The 12,544-nt window shown below is 36.8% G+C and overlaps 1 protein-coding gene across 1 annotated transcript in view; it reads left to right on the top strand.

The window, feature by feature from the left end:
- LOC134206754 (netrin-B-like) overlaps window positions 1–12,340 on the top strand; it is a 74,800-nt gene extending 62,460 nt beyond the window's left edge. Inside the window, exon 5 of the mRNA XM_062682481.1 lies at window positions 12,185–12,340. Within this exon, the coding sequence (XP_062538465.1) occupies window positions 12,185–12,340 (156 nt within the window). The remainder of the gene's footprint in view (window positions 1–12,184) is intronic.
- The last annotated feature ends 204 nt before the right edge of the window (window positions 12,341–12,544 follow it).

Below are 12,544 nucleotides of genomic sequence, written 5' to 3'. Positions count from 1 at the left end.
TAGGCTACGTATTGCTTCCAACGATTTATTTTGAAGTCGCTTACCCAAGTTGAGGGAGCTTATCAAAGATCCGACGAGTTCATAGCACTTAATGAAAAGGTCATGTAAATTTTCTTCTTTGAGCTTTCCCTGGCATGATGAGTCCGACTTTTTTAAGTGCTTGTGACACTCAGCTGGATTCTTCAGCCAAATTCCAAGTGGTGCTGGTGAATGAATAATTATCCCAGCATGGGCAAGGACTTTATGCCTGTAGCAGGAATTTTATACCAATCATAAGCTGCAAATATAACCGGTAGGTGCTTAATCAACTGTCTGCTTTTCAGGATTGATTGGCTCATGGCAGTTATCGCGATCAGAATGTTTCCAGAACTGTGAATTAGCTCTTCGTTGACATTTAATGCTTCATTAACAGATTTGGATTCAAACGCTCGTCGACAAATGTTTCCAGTTGTTGATCCTGCTCCACCTTGCCTTGCTTCGACTCTCACACCAAGCTATCATAAAGCCTTTCTGTATAAGTTGTTTTCTCTTCAGACGCTTCCTTAATATCTTGATACCGCCTTTTTAAAATCCATTCGGTAAGATAAGTGAAGAAGGCACTCGAAAAATCGCATCCATGCATGTAATGGAGATATTCCATAAATAAGTGTCCCTATCTCTGTGTATATCCTTTTCAAATTCCTAATATTTTAAAACAAACAGTTTTTTAAAATGTACAAGCATTTCTTTAAAAATAATAATCTAGGTTGTCATTACATTTGAGTGGCTGCAAATTGGGCAATTTTGCATAGATGACGTAAGTTATGTAATTTAGAACTTTACATCCACATGCTCATGACAAAATCGAAGTCAACCAAAAAAATTATCCCTTTTTAGATTACAGAGATGAGGCATTCCACGAGGCATGTCAATGATCCTGAGCGACCATTTCAAAATATTTGAAACCTTGCACAGTTTTTCAATTTCATCTAAATCGTCATTTTCGATATCAAATCTTCATTGAGTCACGGCTAACTCTTTCAAAAGGGTGTATGTGAAATGGTTCAAAAATTTAAAGAGCTGCACAGCAAAAACGGAATGTTCGATTATATTTTTCAGCAAAGCTAGATAACTGAATGATAGTTCTAAGAAAATGCAAAGTACAAACAAATTTTTTACCTTAAAAATATCATTTGTCCAAAAACTCAAATATCTCAAAACCCTATCTTTTTACGAAGTAATTTTATATTTCAAAAATTTCAAATTTCACATTTAGTAAAAAAATTTATTTCCGTGTAAGTTATTTCGAGAATGCAGTTTGATGCAGATTTTATTGTTAAGGGCTTTGCGTGATTTAAACAAGTTGTTTCCTATATTTTGATAATTATTCATAGCATCTTCAAGAAACTTAGACACGATCCAGTTTGTGATCAAAGTATTCATAATGTCATAATTTTTCATTGTACGTGACTGTGAAAAATTCTTTAATAGTTTTGAAACCTGTTGATAATAAGAAACATATCAGAAATGTTTTTAAGACAAAAGCTGCAAAATCAAAGAGTTATATACACGTATACGTCTATAGTTTACCTGAAAAAATATATATTTAGAGAATAGACTTTATGATCGAGGAGAAACGGGTATCTTCACAAAAACAAATGCATGATAGGTACATACCATGAAATGATCACGAAAAAGCAAAAAATTAATACCACTAAGGTTGTTAAAGATCTTATGGTATTTTTTTGTTCAGTCAACAAATGAACCAAACTAGTCATTAAAAACTTAAAAGTGATTTTGTATTGGAATATAACGAGCAACATGAGTAGCCGCTTCTCAACTGTTGAAGGCCGTTTGATGGAAAAAAGTGTTCAAAAGAGTCGAAAATCTCACCGAAAGCACCATAGATAAAACGAAAGCGACTGGTATGCTCCAATGTCCACATTGAATACAAATTTACGCATTTGACGTCCTGTCGCTCTAAACGTTGACAAAAGAGCAATCTGTATATCATCGGTTGAGCAGAGCGCAGGAAGTTTGAAAACGACAACACCTGAGGAATTGCCAGATGTACCGACAACAACTGAGAATTACCAGAAGTCAAGTGCTGAGAGCCTGCTACGTACCATTAGCGAAATCTGTTTCAACAAATCAATCGGAAGATGAATGTATCCAAAAGGTCAACATCGAACGCTTTAACGAGGCAGAAGGATAAAATGACTCCGATTTTGAGAAGATGGATCACGTTTATTACCCGGAGAAAAAATACGTGAAATAAACGAAGCTGTACGAAGAAACCTCCTGATGATGTGGAAAATACAGACTACGATGAGGTAATTATAAATATGAAGGAAAGGTTCTCGGATGCAGCCAGACAAGGAAAGAAAAAATATTGATTTGTTGATGCCAAGTTCGTGTCTATTCAGGATGCCATTGATGAGTTCAAAATCAATAGAAATACAGTAAAAGAGGCAAAACAATTGAAGAATAACTGAGGGGGTCAAAGGGGTGTAAGTGACAAAAAGTTAGTTTCGAGAAAAACGGGTGCAAAGTTTTCAATATTTTTTCGCCCATACAAATGTATGGAGTTCAAAAAATACTCTTTTCTGTGAATTTTCACATTTTTTCTAAAAACGAACAAACTATATCAAAATATTGCCGCAAAGCTTCAGAACAAAGCATTTTTCCTGTGACCTACTCAATTTTGAGCTAAATGTCACTTACACCCTCTGCTTCTAACCCTCTCAACTGTCTTTCAACCAAAATACCAGGTCAGTACTGCATTAACAGATGAGACAAAAGAATAGTAGTTCAATATTTTGAAGATGATGAAGTAAGTCGAGCTATTCCTGGTCAAAAAGATTATGTATCAGTAAAAAGATGGAAAGGCTCAAGCAATTCAAAACAAAACATACGTTTCGGAAATTCACGATAATTATAAAGTAGGTTTTTCCTCATTTGCAAGCCTTTATTATTTATTTATTTATTTATTTATTTATACATATAATATTTATATACAAAATAAACATAATATCAATGAATACATAAATATGGAATATCATAAGAAAAACTTGTTAACTCACGCAAGGCCCTTAATAATAAAATCAGCATCAAACTGCGATTCTTGAAAAAATACGGAAATTTTTTAGTTTACTATGTGAAAATTGTGAAATGTTTGAAATGTCATAACTTTTTTGTTTATTAGTTTACCATCACCAAATTTTATGGTAGATAGCTTATATAATGGATTCGTAAAAGATAGGGTTTTGAGATATTTGAGTTTGTGACAAAATGATATTTTCTAAAGCAAAAAATATATTTTTACGGTGTACATTTTTTAAGAAACACCATTTAGTTGTCTAACTTTGCTAAAAAAATCCTACAATCGAACATTCCGTTTTTGCTTACAGTCTTTGAATATTTTTAACCATTCCACACCCTTTTGAAAAGTTAGTCGTGACTCAATAAAAGATTTGATATCGAAAATGACGATTTAGATGAAATTGAAATAGCAAAGTTTCAACTCAATAGAAAATTATGAATTAAAAATTTTGTTAAATTTTGATGCACTTGCTCAGAAAGTCAGAGCCAGAGAATATATTTTAGCTTGAATCACAACATGAACATATGTCACCGACGAATACATACAATTATATTCACTGGATTTACAGTACTTGATTTTTGCTACTAAAATGTGCGATGAACTGGCGACAATAAGCTGGTGTAATATTCAAGATTTATTTTGGAATAATTCCAGTTTTATCTTTTCTGAAATAACTCAGGAGTTTCATAGAAACCATTCTGAGAGTTCATGCATGAATCCCTTTGGGAGATCTTCCAGGAATGCCCCAACAAATTTCACTATAAATTGTTACGTAAGTTCTTCCATGAGTCCTTAAAAGTTATTAGCGAGTTTATCTAAAATTATTTTGTGAATTCCTCCAGAAACTAGCAGATTATTTCGCATTTCAAAACTTCTCTGAGATATTCCCAGAGTTCTTCCAGCAATCCTTGAGTTCAGGAAACGTTTTAAGAATTCCTCCGATAGTGCCGTAATTCCTTTTTATTTTTAGAAATATTTCCGAGTTTCCATAAAACCTCCTATGATTTCCAATGAGAGTTCTTCCAGGAGAGTTCTTCAGAATTTTTCCGGTTCTTCACAGCACTACCTGAATTCCTCCAGAAGAAATTTGTGGAAATCTATAAACGAATTCTGGAGAAATTCAGTTTGAAACTCTTAGCAATTTAATAGTTGAACGTATCGTAGGCAAGACACCATAAAATCTTGATATGAGACAAAGTCCCTATGAACTGATGAAAATTAAAACTGAGATAAAAATCGTAGATTTCTGCAGAAATTTTCAAATTTCCAGATTCCGTAGATCCGTAGATCCGTAGAAAACATTAAATTCGTAGATATACGGTCCTGAGATCTGGCATCGCTGGCGAGAATCTGGTTACCACGACCGTAGCTAATACTAGTAGCGCGACATCATTGATATCGCGCATGGAGTACTCACACTGGGAGTGAGTTTCATTCTTCCTTTTTCCTTCTTCCTTCTTCCAAGCGACATTCGGCCAAATGACCCTAAACCTACTCAAGAGCAGTGTTGGAAATGTACATCAAAACACTCTGATTATGCGAATATTTACATTTTATCCAGTCATCATGCTCAAACAACTCGAAATTTGCCAAAAAATATACCCGACATCATGACAGTTTTTTGCCGATGATGCAAACTGTTTGTTTTGCTGTTACGAGTCGTGCCGGCGTGCGGTCAGCATTTGCATAGATTTTTGTTTCGGCTCTCGCAGCGCAAAGCACAGAATCGAGGTTAATTACCTGTGGCGCAAAGCCTGAAGAAGTGCCATCCAGGGTACTGATTTATTCTTTCTTATCTTTAAAATGAGCAAGGAGTAGAAATGAAATTTCCACCAAAAACGGTTATACGTTGTGAAATTTTCTAGAAAAAAAAATGTGGGAGAGAAAATAGTAAAAGCATGGGCTGACTGTCGTCTGCTCGGCGTGGCTACTGCGGCTGCCGTGGTTTTGTTTTTCTGTTCTGGCATAAAAGAATGTCAACCATTCCCGTCCCTGCTCAAGAGTGAATTGATATTATATCCCTACATAGTTAGATAAAAATTGTATTTCCTTTTGTCTCATCTCGCAAAAGGAAGATCAGTAAACTACGTAACGCAAAAATCGGTCATTTTCAACACCCAATCCTTTATATGTCCACTTTTGTATGAAACATCTGAAAATTTGTATTTGATATCCACATCAGAGAACCCCTCTAGACGTTACGTAATTGTGGTGCTCCCTAATATATCACGAAATCATTTAGAATTTTGTCCACTTTCTCTCTTTCAAATCATGCAGTAAAAGTAGAGTGCAATAGTAGTCGGTTTCGACCACTTCTTGCCGGTCGGTTCGGACCACCCGACTTTTTTCTCAAAATGACGCACTTCAACAATACACCCTCATCAGAACTAATCTAAGTACGTGCAACATAGCTAAGACCATAAGCATTAGGGATAACTTATCGTTCAATTTCTTAATACACGCCAAAATATTTTACGATATCTCCTGCAGTCAAAAATCAATTCAAACACAATGTGGCGTAGTCAAAACACAACATGGTGCGAAATCTCCGAAAACGCAACCTTGAAGATGGATGCCTACGTCCAAATAATGCTGCAGCAGTGTTCTACTGACAATACAGGCATATTCACCGAAAGCGCCATAGATAGACCGTAGGGTCGGTTTGGACCGACGGTCGTTTGAAACACTCTCCCCAATAAAAAATAAATAAATAATGAATCGTCCATTTAAAAAAAATTTCACCGATGTAACTACCTAGGCTAGAGTATAGTCGTGGCTATAGCACATTGTTTATTTTATATATCGTTAGCATAATGGACGTCCGGCATAAGATGTTAGGCATAATTTACGTTAGGCATAGGACGTTTGGTATAATTCGTTCTCTTCAACGTTCGTTATGCCTAACGTCCATTATGCCTATCGTACTTATGCCTATCGTATTTATGCCTAACGTCTTTATGACTAACGTAATTATGCCTAGCGGGTATACCTGCAAATTGCCAATCAAATCACCAAACTAAATTCATATCGATAAAGCATATTCTGATACGATAAAACCTTTGACTCTTCTAGAACAAGCAAAGCATATTTGTAAAATTGATTTTGCTTAATTTTGACGTCCTTATCAGTTATTGACCAGGGTTTATTTGGCAATCCCATAAGAAAACAATGGATTTCCAAATAAGGAACCAAAATTAAGAATAGTGCCCCAACTGGTATGCATGCATATTATGGATTAATCAATTTTGATGATTATAACAAATTTTATTGTGATTTTCACAGTCGTTCTAAGGTGCAGGAAGTAAACCTTTCGCTTGATATATAAAGTCCACCCATGAATCACATGCCTTTTACTTATTTTTATAAAATAGTTGTTCTTATGTATGGCGACAATTGGTATACCCACCCTATATTGTTTTACACAAATGGAAAAAATGCGGATGTTTATATGATGTTCCTCACGAATTTGTTTTACATGAATTTTTGTCAACATTTGAAAATCGCAAACCACGACTTTCGTCAATATATATGGATTACGGATTTTAGTCATTTGAGAACTGTGAGTCGGCATACCTACATACTTGATTAGATTGCGATAAATGAACCACCCCAATATAGGGAACTGTTCCGTTTTCCATCTTACTGTACATATATTCATCTCATCGCAAAACAGAGAAATACAGCACCAATCCTTGTCGCTTCTTTTGCTAACATGCGTACTCACTGTATCACAAAATAAATAACAAATCAAATTTTTCATTGCTTTGTTTTTTATGGGATGGAAATAGGAGCTATGAGATGAAGTGCCGAACCGTTCCCCTATGTCAATCGCTTGAAAAGGTACACAGAATGTCATTCAAAATGCTTTATTGTTCGTTGTTCCTAGGTAAAATTTCTAGAAGTACTAATGAACTGCATAAGGTAAACTTAAAGCACTCCTTAGGGTGAAATCTTCCAGAGTTTATTCGATTTTGCATTGATTCGATTCTGCATCCTTCGTCGTTGATCTGCATTGGAACGAATCTTGCCAAATGGTTTGCATTGCTGCATTTGATACGCCTGCTCATTTATAGCTTTCACTTCGAGGAATGAATAGAGAGCACGATATTCCTCCCAAGCATAACAATACCGACTTCCGAGTATGGATCTGAGCTACAGCCTGAATCAAATAGCCACAAGGTTGATTGAATGAAATGAATTCCAACCCAGAAAGGTGCGTTTAGGATGTACCGATTGATTTTCATGCAAATACTTGGTACATAGGTACTATGAAGACACTCAATACGCTGTTTGATTTTCAACACTTCTAAACGCACCCGAACGCATCCCTTCCTTACTTCCGTTCCGATACGGACATCCATGATGCTACACCACAATCGATATCGGAGGTCTTGGAACAATTTTAATTTTAATTCATCCTCGTTATTGCATTCCGTACGGTTGTTTTCAGACTATGCAGGGTGCTTGCCATATCTAACGGAGCCGGAGGGTTGTTGCCGTTCATGTACATTCATTCACCCAGTCGTAACGTTCTGGGCCAGTGTTGATTTCGTTTATTTTCGGATAAACAACATAATATCGGGATTGGTGGTTTCGTAGAACCTGTAAACCGAATTGTGGTTTGAACAATACTTCGAAACGTCTGGCTAAGCAATGAATCAGACAATAATCTTTTTCCAGTCTAGTAGGAAATGAAATCATTTTCCTAAAGTTTTATTTTCATTTAATTGGCCCATATGGCTTGGTCATGTGTCATAAATAGTCCAGCTCAGTACAAATTTGCTCTCGAGCTTACCTATTTCTTTAGAGTTCATTGTCCAAGACATTCCAGCATCCGGCTCTTCTCCCATTCAATGGAAAGATCGTTGTCGCACCCAAACCAATGCAAAGTAAGGATATGTGACATGTTTCATCGGTGTCAGAACAAAACAATATATAATATTAGAAATGTTACAAAATGTCTAAATTTTGCATTATTCAAGCTTCTAATTGCAACTATGATTGAGGTACACTGGGGTAAGTGGAATATGAAAAATCGGTAGCTCATGTTTAAATTAGTGTAAAATCAGTTTAAATGACGTAAATGTAATCATTCTGAGCTTGCAGTGGCGTAGCCAGAAAAAATGTCTGGGAGGGGTTTTCTGATTTTTTAATTTGAGAGGTTCGGTTAATCTAAAATCAATTCCGTGGCTACGCCACTGTGGGCTTCAAAACAGTTAATTTTGTTAATTCATACCTTTTGTCGCTTGAATGAAAATAGATTTAAAGGAGTTGTTTTCCGCTAACCCCAGTGAAAAGGGTAAGTAGAAAACCCAAGTTACCTTGACCTTCAATTGTGATGAGAGGTAAATATAATTAAACTCGAAACAGTGATTGCTTCTATTGATAATTTAATTGGGTTAACGGGATAGGTCACAAGAACGTAGTGAAATTAAATGAAAATCTAAACTCATCTTAGACGGTAGAAATACATTACACTAAAAGAGCTTAAAATATTGTTTCTCTAATCCACTGGTAAAACTGGATAGAACCCTAAACCAACGTAAAAAAACGTAAGAAAATCGTGTAAATATAAATTCAGAAAACGCTTAGATTTCAAAATCGCGTTAAAATACTGGTTAGGTTCTTTCTAAAATTCTGTAACGCTAAATTTGTGATTTGACTCACCTCACCCTCGTAACACTAGGAAGGTTTAATTTTTGTATGGATCAAACGTTCGGTTGACCTGCTCTCCCTTCAGCGTTACGTAATTTGTGAAAGGCCTTGACACTGAAATCGACGTAAAAAATCGTAAAAGAATTGTGTATAAAAGTTTTACAAAACGCTTAGATTTTCAAAACGCGTAAAAAGTTGTCACGGTGTGTCTGTAACTCGGAAAATCCTGACTAGCAACACGATGTATACAAAGCTTTGCTACTGATGAGTGGTAAACAAAAGGTTTTAATGAATTGAAGGAGGTTCTGATTTTGTTTCTCCCGGATTCGTGGAGTTAAAGTTCTGTTATAGGCCTTGGCTATATCAAGGAAACTAGCTCAACATGGTTCTCCGATTTTCTAACATCGCTCAGGATCTGGCCTAGGGACGCGAAATATGTATTGGTACCACACCCAGAGCGGAAGCCATGTTGCCGTTTATTAAAACGTCCAGTTCCCTCCAAGAAATTCGTAAGCCGTCTATTGACCATCCTCTCCATGACCTTCGCCGTGACGTTCACGCGTGCAATGGGTCGGTAGCTCCCTGGGTCGCTGTGGGGACCTCAGTTTATGGGGATCGGCATGACGAGGCTTGGTCTCCACTGATGATGAGAGCGATTCTTCCGCCGATTGGCAAGAGCTTTAGCTTAGGGTATCCATTATCGTGTTTCGCGGATTTTGCCGTTTTTACGCAAGTCCAGCTCATCCAGGAAAGGGCTGATTGAAGTCCTGGCCGGTATCTGGAGGAACCTGGAAAGCAGTAACAACAGGAAAGGGTGAAGATGTTTTATTGGCTGAAGAGGGCCAAATACTTTCCGTAAGAAGACAGAACTCGGAAGTGGTCAGCCAGTGCATCGGCTACTAGTACCAGGTAATGCTGGACTACACCATTAACTGATAGCGCAATACCGTTGGAGCGTCTTTATCTCTACATACTGCCGATGCATCTCCAGAGCGCACTGACGACTATTCACTGTTTATGCTATCTAGGAAGGTTACCCAGTGTCCTTCATCTCTCGGATTATTTCTGCTTGCTCGTATACCCAGCGTGGAATCTGCGTCAAAGGTCGAAGGTCAAAGGTCGAAGGTCATAAGGTCGAAGGTCATAAGGTCGAAGGACAAAGGTCGAAAGGACAAAGATCGAAAGGACAAAAGGTTAAGGGACAAAAGGTCGAAAGGACAAATGGTCGAAAGGACAAAAGGTCGAAAGGATAAGTCGAAAGGAAGAAGCTGAAAGGATAAAAGGTCGAAAGGATGAAGGTCGAAAGGATAAAAGGTCGAAAACAAAAGGTCGAAAAGTCAAAAATTGAAGAGATAAGTACAAGAGAGTACAAAAGGTCGAAGGGAAAGAGGGTAAAAAACAGAAGGTTGAATAAAAAAAGGTAAAAAAATTTTAAATCTGAACAAAAATTTAAAAAATAAAAAATTGTCTGAAAGCGGCCTTGGGCGTTAGAGGGTACTGTTGATCTAAAAAACACAAACGTTCACAAATCACGAAGAGAGGGGGTTGAGCGATGTGTGGCGATCTATACAACATTTTCAGATGTTTCTTACAAAAGTCAGAATAGGTGGAGGGAGGTTGCAAATTCCATATTTTTGGTTACGTATAATGGATCTTCCCTAATGCAAATTTGGCAATCCATACCTCAACTTTTAAGCGCAACGTAACGGTTCCTAATAAAAATAAATGTATTTAGTATATTCGTGTATAGTTACTTAAAACAAATTTTGTGAACAAAAACGTATCATCTTTTGTGCACATAAAAATAAAATTACTGTTATCAGAAGATGGTATGTTAAGCTAAAATTATATATTTTGAATATCATTTTGATGAAAATGAGGAGAACTATTTTCATGAATTACAATTGAAGTTAATAAAGCCTAGCAATACTTTGATAAAAAAGAATACCCTGTGTTTAACAAAGGAAAATTCTAGAATAAAATGTTTTCAAGTTTTGGCATTTCATATGCGGTAGAAAAATGCGAAACTCGAAAGAAAAGGTTATGAATAAAAGAAAGAAAAAAATCAACAATGAAAATAAGGTTAAACACAAATAAATATTAATGTGCGAAGCTCGAATGACAAGCCTTTGATTAAAAGAAGGAAAAAATCAACAATAAAATATAATCAGGTGAAACACAAATAAATATTAATATGCGAATCTCGAAAGAACGGCCTATGACTAAATCAAGGAAAAAATCAGCAATGAAAAATTAGGCCGTTACAAATATTTCATTATCATTTTGTCCAACTGGTCTCCGGAAGGTCAGGGGGGAAGGGGGGGGGGGGGTAGGATAAAAAATCAATATTGAAATGAAAAAAAGCTCTTCGGATTTGTTAAAGAATGTTTTGAAAATCCTCAAAATTATCCGAATTTTATTTTGTTGCCCCCTCAAAATATATTTTTTTGCTAAAAAAATTCGAGGGGGAAGGAGACAAAATGTTTTTAAAAATTTGAATTGGCCTTATCAGGTAAAACATAAATGTGCAAAGGAATAGTTGATCAACACTCGACGTTTTGCCCAATTTTTTCGACCTTCGACCTTTTGTCCAACAACCGCAATTTCTATCTTTTGTTCTTTCAACCTTTTTGTCTTTCGACCTTTTCACTTTCGAACCTTTGTCTTTCAACCTTTTGTCCTTCGTCGTTTTTACTTTCGACCTTTTATCCTTCGACTTTTTGACTCAGATTTTTTGTTTCGACCTTTTGTCCCTTCGACCTTTTCATCTTTCGACCTTTTGTCCTTTCGACCTTTTGACATTCGACCTTTTGTCCTTCGACCTTTCGACATTCGACTTTTTCTCCTTCGACCTTTTGGCTCCGATTTTTTTGTTTCGACCTTTTGACCTTTCGACCTTTCGACCTATTGACCTTTCGACCTTTTGTCCTTTCGCCTTTTTAGCCTAGATTTTTTTTGTTTCAACCTTTCGACCTTTTGTCCTTTCAGCCTTTTGACCTTTCGACCTTTTGTCCTTTCGACCTTTTGACCTTCGAGCTTTTGACCTTCGACCTTTCAACATTCGACTTTTTCTCCTTCGACCTTTTGGCTCAGATTTTTTTGTTTCGACCTTTTGAGCTTTTGACCTTTAGACCTTTCGACCTTTTGACCTTCGACCTTTTGACCTTCGACCTTTTAACCTTCGACCTTTCGCCCTTTCGACCTTTTGTTTTCGACCTTTTGTCCTTTCGACCTTTCGTCCTTTTGACCTTTTGTCCTTCGACCTTTTTACTCAGATTTTTTGCTTCGACCTTTTGACCCTTCGACCTTTTGTCCTTTCGACCTTTTGACCTTCGACCTTTTGACCTTCGACCTTTTGACCTTCGACCTTTTGACCTTCGACCTTTTGACCTTCGACCTTTTGACCTTCGACCTTTTGACCTTCGACCTTTTGTCCTACAACCCCAGCGTGGCATCCTGGTTATTTTTATTGGAGAGCTGTGGAGGGCCAGCAATATCGGCATGTGGTCGCTGCCTCGGGGGTCACCATCAGTTGACAACAACAGCCAGTTCACGATTGACATCAAGGCCGCGGCCTCGCCATCAGCTTCCTCGCATCGATAGGGAAGCTTGCGTCGATATCAATTTACGAGAAAGGATCCCTAGATGCCGGTGAAAATAGTTCCTATTCAATGTTTCACTTCCGAAAAATCTTTGGTCGATTGAATTTCAAGTCTTTTCAATCATGAATATAAAAGGCATATTTGAAATATGTCGATTAAGCAGTTAACAGCAGTTAGTAAACGGATACTAAGATGGATAAGTAAT

The sequence above is a fragment of the Armigeres subalbatus genome, chromosome 1 (genome assembly GCF_024139115.2).
Source record: "Armigeres subalbatus isolate Guangzhou_Male chromosome 1, GZ_Asu_2, whole genome shotgun sequence".
NCBI lineage: Eukaryota > Metazoa > Arthropoda > Insecta > Diptera > Culicidae > Armigeres > Armigeres subalbatus.
The sequence above is the reverse complement of the archived record's forward strand: the minus strand, read 5'-3'. Positions and strand labels throughout refer to the sequence as shown.